At 45.1% G+C, this 17,423-nt stretch overlaps 1 protein-coding gene across 2 annotated transcripts; it reads right to left on the bottom strand.

Moving 5' to 3' along the window:
- Positions 1 to 485: 485 nt before the first annotated feature.
- On the bottom strand, positions 486 to 14,322 carry LOC133381181 (zinc finger protein with KRAB and SCAN domains 8-like). Of its 2 annotated transcripts, none has more exons than XM_061619876.1 (4): positions 14,217 to 14,322; positions 11,481 to 12,268; positions 9,242 to 9,368; positions 486 to 4,036 (listed from the first exon to the last, which is right to left on the bottom strand). In XM_061619876.1, exons 2-4 carry the CDS (start codon positions 12,204 to 12,206, stop codon positions 3,123 to 3,125), a joined length of 1,767 nt encoding a protein of 588 aa, XP_061475860.1. In that variant the 5' UTR covers positions 12,207 to 12,268; positions 14,217 to 14,322; the 3' UTR covers positions 486 to 3,122. The 2 variants fall into 2 exon arrangements, with proteins under 2 accessions (XP_061475860.1, XP_061475861.1); XM_061619877.1 differs by lacking the exon at positions 14,217 to 14,322 and adding an exon at positions 12,850 to 14,206.
- Positions 14,323 to 17,423: the final 3,101 nt, after the last annotated feature.

The following is a 17,423-nucleotide window of genomic DNA, read 5'->3' as shown; positions in this document are numbered from 1 at the left end:
AGTGTTTTTCCTTTTTGATGGGAACCAACATTGGTTCACCTGCCCTTTATGTACAAAGCTTCCAATCTGGGCTATCCTAGCTGATGGCAGACCACTCTAATGACACTCCAGTGCAGGGATGGCGAAAGCTGTGGCCCTCCTGATGCTACTGGACTACAATTCCCATCATGCCTGACTGCTGGCCGTGCTGGCAGTAGTTGTAGTCAAGCAACAGCGGGAGGGCCACAGGTCCCCCACTGCTGGTGTAAGCTCAGAGATCCTTGATTCCATTTTCAGCAAACAAAATCTATTTACTTTTAACTGTCCAGGAGGAGATTTTTTAAAATCCCTTTTAAGAGAGCAATCCAATCCCCAGATCTGACAAGCTGAAAGGGGTTTGGCTGAGGCAGAGGTGTCCCTTTACCCAGCTCTGCTCAGATCCATTAGTAGGATCCCCACTGACGAGTAGCCCAATGCACTTGTCCAAATGGTTGGTGAGTGGAAATTACTTGTGGTAGCCACAGTGGTGGCTAGCCAATGGAACCCCCTGAAATGGGGAAGGGACAGAAGGAAGAAATAAATGTATGCAATGACTTATCTGTTTAATTAATTAAGTTTTGCCCAGCTTTTCAACCAAAAAAGGCTGCCAGAGTGACTTATACAACACTCCCTGCCGTTTGGTTTTTCTTCTAAAAAGACACAGCACAAAAGGAAAATGAATTGAGAGGGAGGAGGAAATAAGAATGAGAAAAAACCACAATCCTACACATGTCTACTCCAAAGCAAGCACCATTGAGTTCAACAGGGGCAAAAGGGTATATAGGATTGGAGCCTGAAAAAGATACCCCCCAATTAACAGATTCAAATAAATGCTTTTATTATGTTGAATACATGCTTATAAAAATTGCAGATGGCAAGCACCATCTTTGAAGAAGCAATCCCTAAATCCTGCTGCCTCATGCATATGTATTATCTCAAAACAAGGATTGTTCCTCCTCCCCGTTTATGTATTTTTTCTTATATGAACATTTATGCAGGTTTATTTGATGAATGAAACTATTAACCAAGTAAAACTCATGTGATTCCTCAAACATGTTTCCTTTAAGCAGGTGTCAGCCCAAGATAACACTTGTGACATCATCACCAGGTGCCAGACTTTCTCATTTCTGTTTTAACACCACCACATTCTCCCCACCACTCTTCCTAAATTAGGCGACTGAAAGGGAGAGAGTTGTGGGGGAGAAAACCAGGAGCAGATTTTTGTGTCGAAGAACCAGGAGCTCAGTTCTGGTATTGAAAACAAATGCCTAGGCTGAGCAACTGCTCAGAGAGGTACCCTGTTCCCTTAATTCAAAGTGAGTGTATGTCAACCATCCCCGCCCACAACTTTGCAACTGGTTCATGGACCTCAAGAGTCTAGTAAAACATCAGAGTAGATCCTGCAAGCCTGAAGCCTTCCTAGTCCAGCACTACAGAGAGGGAAATATGAGATCACTTTTTTTTAATCGGGTCCTCAGGCCCCGCCCACTGCTAGAACAGGCCCTGCCTTTGCGCTCCCAGGCTCTGCCCTCTCACTGGGCTTTTGCAATGCTACCACATGAGAGTTGTTAGACCTTCATAGAGCTACAGTTTCCAGAGTGGTTTAACCATCATTCCCTCTTCCCAGGGAACTCTGGGAATTGTAGTTCTGGGTGGGTGGGGGTCTCCTAACAACTCTCAGCTCCCTTCTCGAACTACAGTTCCCAGAATTCTTTGGGGAAAAGCCATGAATGTTGACAGCGGCATGATAGTGCTTTAAGTGCATGGTGCAAGTGTGGCCTTAGCCGCTTTGCCTGCCTTGGGGTCACCCCTGTGGGCTGGGGTTACAGTACACCAGGCTTTTCCTAGACAGAAAATTATTTGTAGCTTAGGGAAGCAAGGCAGGGGAGGTGGACAGGATTCCCCTCCCCTCATGTACTATAGTTGTACCCCACTTTCCCTTCAAGAAGCTCAAGCCAGCATATACAGTGGCCCCGCATCTCTATTTTAGTCTCCACAACAACCCTGTGAGGTAGATAAGGGCTGAGAGAGTACAACTCACCCAGTGAATATCTTGGCTATGCAAGGATTCAAACCAGGGTCTTTCTAGTCCTAATCCTAATTGCTCTAACCATGACTGCTCTATAAGAAAATGGACAGATACACTCCCGTCGGGGGCTGAGCATCAGAGAAAATAGCTTACCTGAGGGATGGAGAACCTGCGGGCTCTCCAGGTTTTGCTGGACTCTAGCTCCCATCAGACCCAATCCAGCATGGCCAATGGCCAGGGGTGATGGGAGTTGTAGCCCAGCAACATCTGGGGGGGGGGGAGACAGGATCCCCACACCTGGTTTACCTAGTGCAACCCAGCAAGGGGTGAGATTTCTACTGGGGAGGTTCCTGCCTCACAGCTCATTAAGAACAGCCCATCTGGATCAGACCAACGGTCCATCTTGTTCCTCACAATGGCCCATTAAATGTCTCCGGTAAGCCCACAAGGAGGACATAGTGACAACAGCCCCCTGCCCTGAACAGGTATTCATAGTCATGCTGGCTCTCATTCTGGAGACAGCATCCAGCCAGGATGACTTGCAGTCACTGTCAGCCTTATTCCGGATGAATTTTTCTAATTTGAGAACATAAGAAGAGCCCTGCAGCTGGATCGGGCCGGTGGCCCATCCAGTCCAGCCCCCTGTTCTAGACAGGCCGCTGGCCAACCAGATGCCCCAATGGGAGAAGCCTAACGCAGGGCCTGAGCGCACGAGCACTCTCGCCTCCAATGGTTTCCAGGAACTGCCATTCAAAGGCATACTGCCTCTGACAGTTGAGGCAGAACGTAGCCACCACGGCTAGTATACACTGACAGCCTTATCCTCCACGATTTTGTCTAAACTTCTTTTAAAGCCATCCAAGTGAGCGGCCATCCGCTGCCCCTTGCAGGAGAGAATTCCACAGCTTAGCCCTGCGCTGTGTGAAGTCCTTTCTTTTGTCTGTCCTGAATCGTCCAACATTCACCTTCATTGGAGGTCCATGAATTCTAGTGTCATGAGGGAGAAAAACTCACCTACTACACATTAAGTAAGTGGTCAGCTGTGTGGCACCCAGTGTATCCATTTATACTGGGATCATTCAGTATGCATTTTTTCGTGTACAAGTAGTTTGGCCCTCTGAGAAAAGCTTTTCACACAACGGAGGCATTTGTAAGGCTTCTCTCCAGTGTGGATTCTCATATGTGTTCTAAGGTTTCCCTTCTGACTGAAGCTTTTCCCACACTCGGGACACTTGAAGGGGGTCTCTCCCGTGTGAGTCCTCTCGTGTATGACAAGCTTGGACTTCTGGGAGAAACTTTTTTCACAGTGCCCACATTTATACGGGATTTCCCCCGTGTGGATTCGCTCATGGGCAACAAGGCTGGCCCTCTGAGAGAAGCTTTTCCCACAATAGAGGCACAGAGGCGGGTTCTCCCCCGTGTGGATTCTTTCATGAGTTATAAGATAGCGTTTCCGATTAAAGCTCTTCCCACAGTGTGAACACTTGTACGGCTTCTCTCCTGTGTGGGTTCTCACGTGTTCCCTGAAGAGTGAACCACGGCTGAAGCTTTTCCCACAGTAGGAGCATTTATATGGGGCCTCTCCAGTGTGGATCCTTGTGTGTACCAGGAGATCCCATGTCCGAGTGAAGCTATTCCCACAGAAAGAACACTTATAGGGTTTCTCCCCGCTGGAGATTCTCTTATGGTTGAGAATGTCAGAAGTTGGCCTGAAGCTTCTCCCAGGATCCACGCAGGTTGTTTGCTTGTCATGAGGCTGGACCCTCACTTCTTCCCCCTCACAGTTATCCTCCTGACAAGCAACAGTTTTTTCGAGAGTTTCCTTTGGTCCTGTATCCTGCTCTGGTTGCTGCTGACTCCCAAATGTTATTCCCTTCTTGCAAGTCTGGACACCCTTCCCTCTTCCCAAGGTTTCGTTGTTTGGTTCCACTTTCTCAGAACATCCCTTACAAAAGCTGGTCTCCTCCTTTTCACACACCTGCCTGTCACCTGCAGGAATAAAGATGGAATAAACAAGACAGTCACATGGCCACCCTGAGCAATTCCCATATTTCATTTATTCATTTTACATATTTCAAATGAATTCAAAGAAAACTCCACACAGAGTGGCTTACATTAAAAAAAAACCTAACGACAACTGTGATAGTATAATGAAATACAGTAATGTAAGACTAACTGTTTTACTAAAGATTTCAAAGATCCTCCGTGGCGCAGAGTGGTAAGCGGCGGTCACGCAGCCAAAGCTCTGCTCACGGCTGGAGTTCGATGCCAACGGAAGGAGGAAGTCGAATCTCCGGTAAAAGGGGTCGAGGTCCACTCAGCCTTCCATCCATCCGTGGTCGGTAAAAGGAGTACCCGGCATATGCTGGGGGGTAAACAAAGGCCGGGGAAGGAACTGGCAATCCCACCCCATATATACAGTCTGCCTAGTAAACGTCTCAAGACGTCACCCTAAGAGTCGGAAACAACTCGCACTACAAGTGCGGGGACACCTTTGCCTGTTTAAGACTAACTGTTAGAGCCATACAACAATGGAAGCAATTACCTAGAGAGGTAGTGGGCACTCCGACACCAGAGGTATTCAAGACAGCCATCTGTCGGGAATGCTTTGATTTGGATTCCTGCACTGAGCAGGTGGTTGGACTTGACAGCCTTACAGGCCCCTTCCAACTCTACTATTCTATGATAAGACAGCAGTTTAAATAAGAGATGGGTAGAGATGTGAAGGCCCGGAATAAAACCAGAACCCTCCCCCCTGGTTTTCTCTCCAAATCTTTCAGCATCTTCACATCTCTAGAGACGGAGAGCCTGTGGCCCTCCAGATGTTGCTGGACTTCAACTCCCATCAGTCCCAGCCAGCATGGCCAGCGGTCAGGGATAATGGGAGTTGTAGTCTAACAACCTTCTAGAGGGTCACACAGCTTCCTGTCCCTGGTCTAAGGGCATCATTCTCATTTGGGGTGTGAGAGGACCAGGGTTCCAATTTTGAACAAGTCCTTGTGAATGGGGATCACAGGGCTGAGCTTTAATCAACTGTGCAGAGGCATGAAATGAGGTTGCCAGGCTTATGAGCTGGGTTTGAGACCTGGCAGACTCGTACCTTTCTGCTCCTTCAGGGAAGAAGTGTAGCTTTGCAGCAGAGGACATGCTTTGCACAAAGAAGGTCCCAGCTTCAACCCCTACCCTCTCCAATTAAATCAGAGATGAGGAACCGGTGTGGCCCTTCAGGGGTTGTTGGACTCCCATCAGCCCCAGCCAGCATGGCCAACAGCCAGGGATGATGGGAGTTGGAGTCCAACAACCCCTGGAGGGCCACAGGTTCCCCTCCCCTGACATTCATTCTCATGGGTTTTTTACAACAGCCTGGTGAAGTAGGCCAGGGTTATTTTCTCAATCAAGACCCTTGAAATTAATTTGAACTGCTGAAAAACCAGCCACACCATACATCATTAAGTCGGTAAAAAAATTCAGTCCAGCATCTGAAGCCACCTGAAGGCTATGAGTTTTCAAGGCCTACTTAAAAGTCTGGAGGCCAAACATATATCCCCTGGGAGGGAGTTCCACAAATATGCAGCCACCACTGAAAAAGCTCCCCCTGTTCCCTCTTCCCACCCATGATTGATCTTCAAGGCAGGCCCACAGACTGGACCTCCAAAACCTGGACAGGTTCATATGGGTCCAGATGGTCATTTACATAAACATTTAAGGACCAAGAACATAATGGAAGTCTGGCTGGATCAGTCAAAGGTTCACCTTGCCCAACACTCTGTTTCCAAAAGTAGGGGTATGCTGAGACAGGACTGGTTTTCAGGTTCAAGGTTGCTTATGGTGGCTGGGGTGGGACAAATTGAGAGAAAGAAAAAGAGAGAATGATGCTGAAGATTTTAGCAGACATGGGGACCCTCTGGCCCGTAGGCCAATTTATGCCCACCAGAGGTCCTCATTTGGCCTGTGAGGCTGTTTTCCCCTAGCCATGCTAACCTGTCCAGCAGCTGACATCTGGTGTGGGGCAGGTAAAGCCGTGGGTGCAAGGGATCAATCAGGACTGTTAGAATGTGCTCCCAATTTTAACTTTGCAAGCAGGGCTTGCATTTGGCGCCTTTTAAAATTTGGTATCAAATGTGACCCTGCTGGGATAGGATCCATTTAGGAGCTCCCGAACACAGCCAATCCATCTGGTAAGCAGGGCTTGCTTTCAAAGCTGAATTTAATTTCAGCACCGAATGCAAGCCCTGCCTGCAGCAGGGATATTCCTTTGCTGGGCTTCAAAGGGGGGAAAATATTCCTTTCAAGGTACAGGCTTGATTGCAAACCATGCCTGTAAATCAGGGGTGGGAAACCTTTAGCCCTCCACATGTTGCTGAACTACAGCTCCTATCATTGCAGGCCATTGGCCATGCTTGTGGGGGCCGATGGGAGTTGTAGTTCAACAACATCTGGAGACCCAAAGGCTCCCCATCCCTGCTGTAAAGGGAGAAAGAATCAGGAATGCACGTCCATTTTTTTCCTTTAAGTTAAATCACCTGACATCACAGTGAGGTCAGATGATTGGAAGGCAGGCACATCTGCCCACCTCTCAAAGTGGCCGACAGGGGCTCACCCACCCCAGTTCTAAACTTTAAAGGACTCCAGCCTAGATCTGACTGAGGTGTTAAACCTGTGCAATCTGGGTTGTACCAATTCATGCTATCAGAGGGATGATAGAATATTTGTTCCTCTGTTCCCACCCCCCACTAAAAAAAATCCCTTCACACAGAAAACTTAATATGCCCAGGAGAAGAGTTCTAGCCTAGCTGTCTCTTTGCATGTACTGAAGTTTTTGTTTTTTTAAATTCCACCAGGTATTTTAACTTAATTCTGCTTTTACAGTTTTAACTTATTTTTATTTTCATTAAATTGTGATATTTGTACACTGCTTAGAGAGGATTGTAATTAAGCGTTGTATACATTGTGAAAACAAATCCAAACAAATAAATAAAATATATGTGCTACTTTTCTAGGTGCAGGGATTTTTTTTTTAAAAAACCCTCTATTTAATTATGAGGGGCAGTAGCTTAGGGGTAGACCATCTGCTTGGCATGCAGCAGATCCCAGGTTCAATCCCCAGCATCTCTAGGTAGGGTTTAGAGAGACATCTGTCTGAAAACCTGGCAAGCTGCTGCCAGTCAGTGTATCTGAGCAAGATGGACCACTGATTCATCCGACCTGGTTCAATCATGTGAGCTCCCGCCTACAGTCAAAAGAAGAATCCTGCAAAATCAGATCAAGGGTCCCTCACCTAGTTCAACATCTTCTTTCTCACAGTGGCCAAAGGGTGCCACAGGGAAAGCTTGAATGCAACAGCCCTTCCCTACGTCAGGCCCCAGCAACTGGTGCTCAGGGGTACACTGCTTCTGATCCTAGAGGCTTCATTATGGCTGATAGCCACTGGCAAGCCTCACATCCAAGAATGTGCCTCTCCCCCTTAAAGTCCTCGAAGCCAGGGACCATTAGGGCATCTCATGACAGTAAATTCCCTATTTATGTACTCTGTAAAGAAGAACATTCTCTGTGGTGGCCCCTTGTCATTGGAACACTCTCTCCTCTTTATAGCAGGGAAGGGGAACCTTTTCCAGCCCAAGGGCTACATTCCCTTTTGGGTAGCCTTTGGTATGTGGGCATGGGTGTGTGAAATGCCAGTGGAGAGGGCAAAGGCAAAAGTGGGTGGAGCAACTAATGTAAATTTTACCTCTGTACAGGAGGCTAGTTTCTCCAGCCACACCTCCCTATCCTCCATCCAGGCAAGCCAGAATGCAAGGACACATTCCAGCCAGGCAAAAGCAATGGAGATTGTGAAGCAGTGCTATGGAAGGGCGTGGCCTCGGGAGAGTGGGTGTGGCTGGAGAAAGGGATGATGTCATGGGGATAGTCCTGAGGGCCAGAAAGAAAGGCCTGGAGGCCACCTTTGGCCCTCCGGACTGAAGTTACCCACACCTAACTCACCGGTATGACCAGTTAGAGACGGGTGTCATAATTTCAGCACCAAGTTAAGACTTATTCATTTTAAGTTTTGCATAAACATATAACCATTATCTCTCTAATTGGACCTGTAATATAACTCCAAGTTTGTATGTGCACATTTAATTATATAGCCACAAAAGTGGCTGTATATTACAGCCAGCATGAATTTTTCACATTCTGCCATGTTAAATTGAAAATACCCCCCATGCCATTCTGATGCTTCCAATAAGCTCACTTCTAAACAAAATCTTATAAAACCTATAGTCTTGAACTCAGAAACGCTTGCTTAACAACCCTCTAAGTTTTCATGGCAATACACAAAACAGTCAGAGAGGATCGAGAGTTCAAAGTGTAAAAAGAGAGAGAATAAAACCAGACCCCTGTTGGAGTTTTTTCTGTCAGAGTTCTCATAATTTGTTGAAATTAATTAAAAATCAGCCATGTTCGCCTTCATCTTCAACAGTTTAAAAGTTAAAAAAAGGCCTCTTCCAAGCTACACAGCAAATGGATTGGACTGTGAAAGACCAACCCAAACTGTGTTTGCATTTTGACAAATCTGTAGGGCAGAACAATATCTCAGAGAGGAGGTCAGGTCTCCTGCTCCCCTGGTACATTCACTATAGTTACCCAATTTCCCTGCTTTTTAAAGTTTGATAGAAATATCTGTTGGCTATAGGTACGTTCTTAAACCGCAAGGGTTTTTTGCCTATTAGTGAATACTATGTGGTATGTTATGCTTAAGTTTTGGAAAATACTAATAACAACAACCTTTTTCAAAAATATCCTAAAAATGTTTTTACATATGGAACTCTTTTTAATTGATATTTTTACTGTGAAATCGTTTTGAGATGTTTTATGGGAAGTGCGGAAATAGAATGAAACAACATTTCTTTCCTTCTTCACTGAATTTATATCTTACCCTTCCTCCCAAAGGAGCCCAGGCCAGCAAACACATCAGCACATTTTAACAACAACAGCAAAAGCAACCTAAGAACAGTTGCAGATAAAAACACTCTAAATAAACATAAATTAAGGAAGCCACTTCCTTTCTGTCCGATGTGCGGCCTGAGCTGACGTCAAGTTGACCATCTCTGCAAGAACTAAGCTTTAGAAACAAGGAAGATTGTGACCTTGAGGGGGAAACTCCTCAAGGTTCAAAAAGCATCCAGTATTTCAAACACAAGGCCTCCTTACCTGTTGAGTATGCCCCCTTCTGCCCTTCCTGACTGGCCGCTCTGCAAAGATGCCCGGTCCAAAGGGTTGGCGGAACCTGGCTTGCCTCGGAGGAATTCACAGCCTTTTGCCCAGAAAGCCTCATGACCTGCAATAGCCATTGGAATCCAGTTAGAGACTGCCACCCTACAGGCAAAGCACTCGATTCTGCAGCTTGCACAGGTTAATTGTGGGATATGCAGGGCTGGGAATACGAAGGGGCAGCTGGGAACTCCCCAGGGCAAACTAAGATGAGCAGCTTCAAAGGGAAATTCAAAAGAGAGAAAAGGGGAGTAATAAAAATGAATGTATTGCCGAGAATGATGTTTTTGTTTCAAACAATACCTGTAATATCCTCTGATTTACCTTTTAAACAATGGCAAAAAGATATCTCTAAATTTGTACGGCAAGGAAAAAAACCAAGAGTTAAATTTAAATTACTACAAGACGCCAAAGAAAGAGGAGGACTGGGATTACCAAATCTGAGACTTTATTTTGCTGCCTGCTGTTTAGTCTGGATAAAGGAATGGATTTTATTGAGGAATAAAAGACTATTGGATTTGGAGGGCCATAACCTGAAGTGGGGATGGCATGGATATCTATGGTATGACAAAGTAAAAGTAAATGTAGACTTTAATAATCATTTTATAAGACGTCCTCTGTTGAAAATATGGAATAGATATAAACCAAGGTTCTATTAGAAAATACCATTATGTGTCTCAAGTCAAGAAGCGTTTTACAGAAGAGAAATGGCTGGAAAAGAGAAATGGTTAACATCAAGAACTATTAGAAAACGTACATGGAGAATATATAATGAAAGAGAACAACTGATAAAGGAAGGATATAGTTCTCAATGGTTTGCCTATTTACAATTGTTAGAAAGATATAAAATGGACAAGAAAATGTATGGGTTTGAAATAAGTAAATCTGATTTTGAAATAGGTTTGTGTACAAATGATAAAAATATAATTGCGAAAATGTATAAACTCTTGCTGAAAATGGATATGGAAGAAGAACAAGTAAAAGAGTGTATGGTAAAGTGGGCAAAAAATTTTGGTTATAACATACAAATGGATCAGTGGGAAAATATGTGGAAAAAAGGCTTGAGATTTACATTATGCTATAATCTTAAAGAAAATTTTTATAAAATGATGTATCGTTGGTACATGACTCCAGAAAAGTTGTCAAAAATGTATAGTAATGTTTCTAATGTTTGTTGGAAATGTAAACAACAAGAAGGATCATTTTATCATATGTGGTGGCTGTGTAAAAAGGCAAAATCATTTTGGGCACAGATAGGTAGGATGATGCAAAAAATTCTAAAGATAAATATTCAGTCAAAACCAGAATTTTTTTTATTGGGTTTTATGGATAAACAAATAGAAAAGAAATATGGAAGAATAATATTATATATGATTACGGCAGCAAGATTATTATATGCACAAAAGTGGAAAATGGAATCAACACCAACAACGGAAGAATGGCTATTGAAATTAATGGACTTAGAGATGGATAAATTGACATGTTTACTTAGAGAAAAATCGACAGACACATTTCTTAAGGAATGGAAGCCTCTCTTAGACTTTTTGTTGAAAGATCAAAATAAAATGATGATATTGGGATTTGACGATTAACTAAGATAGCCTATGGAGAAAAGTGATCCTGTATGTATATATTAAGGGACAGGTTTGATATATATTATATACTTATAGCTGATCTGCGACAAATCGGAAGTCAACTATTTTATTTTTTTTCTTTTGTTGTATTGTTATGTTTATGTTTTTGTTGTTTGATTTTGTTTTGTTTGTCTTTTGAAAAATTTGAATAAAAAATTATTAAAAAAAAGAAAAAAAAAAGAAAAGGGGAGTAAGTGGAAACGTGATGTATAAAATGAGGCATGGCATGGAGAAAGTGCATAGAGGAAAGGTTTCCCCCTCTCTTATAATGCTAGAACTCGGGGACATCCAACGAAACTGAATGTTGGAAGATTCAGGACAGGCAAAAGGAAGGACTTCTTCACGCAGGGCATAGCTAAACGTTGAAATTTGCTCTCACAGGGAGCAGTGATGGCCACCAACTTGGATCCATAGTTTAACAATGCATTTGCTAAAGGAAGGTGGAGAAAAGAGAATAAATAAAGAATAAATATTTTGGGACTGCAATGAACACACCTTCAGCTGCAAACATCTCTGACACAACCAAAGTATACTAACCCTCTTACCTGCTGATCCCAGTTCTTGGTGTCTTGGTCTTGCTGCCCCATCAGGAAATCCTCCGCAAGGGCCACCGCCTGGGCACAGGTCACTGGGTCCTGTTCCCGGACATGGCACTGAATTCCCTGGGGCAGAACAGCCAGGAACTGCTCCAGGACCACCAGCTCCAGGATCTCCTCCTTGGTGTGTCTCTCTGGCTTCAGCCACTGACGGCAAAGCTCCCGGAGTCGCCTCAAGGCGTCTCGGGGGCCCTTGGCTTTCTTGTAGCAGAAATGCCTGAAGCGCTGGCATTGTGCCTCCAAGCCAGTGGGCTCCTCATCCAGAATCTCTACCTTGACCTCTTCTCTAGCAGAGTCCAGGATCTCATATCCACATTCTCCACGGGGCCACTGGCTGACATTGACTGCTCCGTCAGAAGAGACCCGAAATTCCTTGATGTCTTCCCTCAGCGCAGGCTGGGGCAGCTGTGGGTTGATCCTTCCTGAGTGAGGAGACTGCATGGCCTTCAGAAATGCCTGCCATTGGCCTTCCCAGCATTGCTGAAGGAGCCCCTCGCTCGGCTCCTGTTTAACCCGCTGGGAAGTGTCCTCTGTCAAAATAATCCTGGCCCCACCATCCGAATCTTTAACTGGTGGGCTTTCCCTTGTGGCTTCCTCCATGCCATCCCATAATCTAGAGCCAGCCGGATCCAGTTCCTCTGTTTTCAGATGGGCTATCCTCTCCCCTTCAGCCATATCCTCCCTCAGATCCACGTCATGCAATTCAAATGGGGGTGGGCGAGCACAGATGGCTTAGCCTGAGGAGCGGGACAAGAGAAGAGCACAAGTCAGCCAGGAGCCTGGTTCATACATAATGCCAAAATAACAGTGGGAGAACTCTGGCTCGTGGGCCTAATTCAGCCTGGCAGGGGTCCCAATCTGGCCCACAAGGGTGCTGTCCCCAAACCACGCCCACCAGCCCCACAGCTGACATCACCTGTGAAGCAGAGCTGTCAAGGCACAACTATCTTCCAGATTGTTCTTTGGCAAAGGAGCCTTGCTGTCAGATCCGCTGGAACTGGCCAATGGAGAATTCTGCAGCACAACCAAGAACTGTCCAAAGCTGGCTTGCGGAAAGCACCGATCAGCATTTGCAGCAAGCCACCTGGGATTTCCTGCCAACCTAAGCATCTCTTTGCACTGCCAGCTTGAACTGAAGCGGCCAATGCAAAGCATCCTCCTCGGCAGGCACAACTCGAGCCGCACCCAGTAAGTGTTTTTGTTTGTTTTAGGAGCATAGGAGTCAGCCTTATGCTGACTCAGACCATTGATCCACCTGGCTCAGTATGTCTACACAGTAAGGCCACATCTGCACAATACATTTAAAGCAACATCATACCACTTTAAAGAGTCATGGCTTCTCTTGCATCTGTTGTAAACCACCCTGTTGAGATCTTGTAAGTTCAGTTCTGTGGCTTCCTTTATGGAATCAATCCATCTCTCGTTTGGTCTTCCTCTTTTTCTACTCCCTTGTTTTTCCCAGCATTATAGTCTTTTCTAGTGAATCATGTCTTCTCATTATGCGTCCAAAGTATGATAACCTCAGTTTCATCATTTTGACTTCTAGTAATAGTTCTGGTTTAATTTGTTCTCACACCCAATTATTAGTATTTTTCGCAGGCCATGGTATGCGCAAAGCTCTCCTCCAGCACCACATTTCAAATTAGCTGATTTTTCTCTTATCCATTTTTTCACTGTCCAACTGTCACATCCATACATAGAGATCGGGAATACCATGGTCTGAATGATCCTGACTTTAGTGTTCAGTGATACATCTTTGCATTTGAGGACCTTTTCTAGTTCTCTCACAGCTGCCCTCCCCAGTCCTAGCCTTCTTCTGATTTCTTGACTATTGTCACCATTTTAGTTAATGACTGCGCCAAGGTATTGATAATCCTTGACAAATTCAATGTCCTCATTATCAACTTTGAAGATATGTAACTCTTCTGTTGTCACTACTTTATAAAGGTGTTAGTCTTTAAAACAGCTGTGGGGAACCTTTGGCCTTCCAGATGTTGCAGAAGTATAACTCACATCATCCCTGGCCATTGGCTTTGCTTGCTGGAGCTGATGAGAGATGTAGTTCAGCAATGTCTAGGGCCAAAGGTTCTCCCACACCTGCTTTAAACGTTGCCACCAGCCTCTTCTATCGTTTTCCATTCACCTAAAGACATCATTGTTCTGAATGGTAGTTTTCTCTGATCTACAAACAAGAGTGCCAACTTTTTAAAAAAGAAGACAAATGGGCCCATACACTTAACATCTGCACAAACAGGCAGACATTCAACAGAAAGAGCTATTCTGGTATAGAGAAGTGGCAATGAAGGTTGCACCTGTTGAATTTTTGCCCATGCCATGCAGCTGTTAAAAGGGCACAAATCTCCTCTCCATTTAAAATTAGCAACAGTACATTGAAATCAGTTTTTGAAGTAGGAGGGTTGATTCTGACTATGTGATACAAACTCCCCCCCCTCCTTTTGTAGTTTTTTCCAATCCAGGAAGGGGATCCCACCCCCTCTGAAGCCCTGCAAATCCAGTCAGTGTAAACAACACTGAGTTAAATGGACTGTTGGTACGCCTTATAAGGCAGCTTCCCATGTTCTTTTGTAACCAACGACGTCCTACATGATCTCCTGCGATTTTATATCATTTTCTCCCAACTTTTCTCCAAATGGCTCCTCCCTCTTAAGGTCCCTTTTAACTCACCGCTCCCTGTAAGCTTAGCACAGCAACCCCCTTTTTCCTCAGGAAAGGGCAAGGTGGGGACCGGAAGTAGCTTCATCGGCTTCTCAAATAGCCTGGTCGATCTAGGCATCAAGGCTGCAGAACTCTACTACTGTAACCCTTTGCACACCAGTCTTTAAATTGGTACAGAAGGCTAGTTTTACCTACACCCCTTTCTATTCTCCATCCAGGGATTTTAAATTAGGGGTTGGGAACCTCAAACCTGATGCTCAAATGTGGTCCTCCAGGCTTCTCTGTTTGGCCCTTGGGACTCCCCCCCAAGTTCTTCACCCTTCCCTCTGCCGTGTGTGAAACATCATCCATCACTCACTGCGAAGATAAAAAAGGAGACTTACTCTCTTACTTACAGATTTACTCTAATGCTCTACGGGTTTTGGAAATACTTTCCTTCCTCAGGAGCTGTGGAGCTATATTTGCTTGGCTCTGTCAAAGCAGTAAAAGAGAGTCAGAGTGTGGTATAGTGGTTAAAGTGCCGGGCTAGGGTTCAAATCACCACTCAGCCATGAAGCTCACTGGGTGACCTTGGGCCAGTCTGTCTCTCAACCTAACCTACCTCACAGGGTTGTTATGAGGATAAAATTGGGAGGGGTAGAACAATGTCTGGATGCCACCTTGAGCTTCTTGGAGGAACGATGGGTTATCAAGGCAATAAATAAATAATAAATTTGCTTCAGGCATCATGTAAAGACGTAACTTTTTCCCAGGCTTTCCCTGGCCCATAAGATTGGACCCTGTTGTTACTGAATTTCTTTTTCATGTTTTTATGATGTTGTTTTATTGCTTTTTATGTTGTCCTTTTGTATACAGCTCAGAAATGCTTAAAAATTGGGCAGTTTAGAAAAGCTTTTCAGGAAAAATAAATAAAATGCCCTCTCCCCAGGACACACCCACTACTGGGCCCTACTTTGGCACTAGGGTTGCCAGGCTCAGGGCCTGAGACTGATCCTGTATCTTTAGAAGAGAAAGTCAGCCAACTGCAGGTGTTCTTGCAACACTGTAATAGGAAAAAACACAAGGTGGAATTCTCCCTTCCCCCTGCACAACTTTTAAAGATATAGAAGACCTCTTGGAGGCCGGCAACCAAGAGGTTTTCTGTATCTTTAAAAGTTGTGCAGGGGGAAGGGAGAATTCCACCTTGTGGTTTTTCCTGTTACAGTGTTGCAAGAACACCTGCACTTGGCTGACTTTCTCTTCTCCTAAAGATACAGGATCAGTCTCAGGCCCTGAACCTGGCAACCCTATTGGGCACCCTGCTCGAGTTTTTGCCTGGCTGGAATGTCCCCTTGAAATCTGATAAAGCCTCTTGCTTGCCTGGAGGTAGTGAGAGGGCTGTTTGTGTGTGTCTAGAAACTAGCCTACTCTACAAAGGTTAAAAAAAAAAATGGATAAAGCAATCCTTTGGGGCCGCCGTCGCACACAAATGCAGCCAGCCCCAGCATGGAGCTGTCCCAGGGAAATTGACCGAAAGCAGATAAAATATTCTCACATTCCTCCACCACCTCTCCTCAGCACAATACACAGTTGGCCTTTGGAACTGACTGCCACTGCAAGTGGTAGCAGTGCTAATACAGCAATGGTTGATGACACTGGATGGTAGCATCCACAGAGAAGTACCAGAGAGGACGTCCACTCCCATATAGACCTGCCCATGCCTTGAGATCTACAGACGCAACCTTCTATGGTCCCTACGCAGCTTGAAGTACATAGCACAGTGCGGGGGGGGGAAGAGAAGGGCTGTTTCAGTGGCAGCCCCTATGCCTGTGGAATTCACTCCCCACAGACAGGTGAAGACACCTTTCTTTCATCAGGGTTTTGGAAAAGGGGTGTAATGAAGAATTGTTAGTTGATCTCCTACATTTGGATCCATATGGAAGTGAGGAATAAATTAATGCAGCATTTTTCCTATTAAAGGCGTAAGAACCCTGATTGAGCAGGCCAGTGGCCCATCTAGTCCAGCATCCTGTTCTCACAATGGCCAATCCGATGCCCCAGTGGGTAGCCCAAGAGCAGGACCTGAGCGCAACAGAACTCTCCCCCACTGCAGTTTCCAACAAATGGCGTTTAGAAACATATAGTTTCTGATAGCAGAGGGAGAACATACCCGTCACAGCTAGTAGACCTTGATAGCCTTATCCTCCATGAGCATGCCGCATCTTTTAAAGCCATCCAAGGTGGTGGCCACCACTGCCTCTTGTAGGAGCTGATTCTATAGTTTAACTATGCGCTGGGTGAAGGACTTTCTTTCGTCTGTCTAGAATCTTCCAACCTTCCGCTTCATTGCATGTCCCTGAGCTTTTAATATTGAGGGGGAACACATTTTCTCCATCCGCTTAAATGCATAATTGTACACACCTCTATCATGTCCCCCGCTTCTTACTCACTTTTTCTCTAAATTAAAAAGCCCTGAACGTTGTGAGCTTTCCTTACAAAGGAGTTGCTCCAACCCCATGGTCATTTTGGTGGCCCTTTTGTCTATATTGTGTCTGAGAGCTATGGCGTTATTTTTATTATGACCTGTAAATGATTGTTTTGATTTTCTATTTTTTTTAACATACACAGCCCTGGGGCCTTATCAGCAAAAGGAGGTATAGAGGACTGTTAGACAGACAGCTAGATAGAGGAATATCAGTGGCATACATTTTGTGATCCTAAATTGTTTTAAATAAGGGTTGGTCTAGCAAAGGAACAATCAGCTCATTTTAAGCTCTCAGTTGTTCCTTTGAAGCCCTGTCCTTACCTGCCTTACACCTGATGTGATGCATGATGTCAGGTTTCCAGCAGGTGTGGCTTCCCCAAAATGGCCTCACTGCCCAAATGAGGAGGCCTGGTGGGCCAAGTTTGGCCCATGGGCTAGAGGTTCCCTACCGCTGCCCTAAAAGGAAATGTTGTTCTAATGCAATTCCATTCTGCCTGACAAGTCCTCCCTCTAGTTTGCAAAAGGGCTTTCAAACAGTACCATGCTGCGCTTTGAACTCTTGACAATTGGGGCTTCAAAGCGCAGCATAACCTGATGTCATACTTATGTCAAGAGTACTGGCAGGTGAACGGCACCCACCCCCTTGTCAAATATAGGTCAGGAGGGGTGGGGAGATAAGGACCTGGCCCCCTGTCCAGAAAAGGTGCCCCTCCCATGTTTTAGGGAGATGTAACATTCTTGTGCAAGAGCCC

This window comes from Rhineura floridana, chromosome 3 (assembly GCF_030035675.1).
Source record: "Rhineura floridana isolate rRhiFlo1 chromosome 3, rRhiFlo1.hap2, whole genome shotgun sequence".
NCBI lineage: Eukaryota > Metazoa > Chordata > Lepidosauria > Squamata > Rhineuridae > Rhineura > Rhineura floridana.
This window is presented reverse-complemented; position numbering and strand designations above follow the sequence as displayed.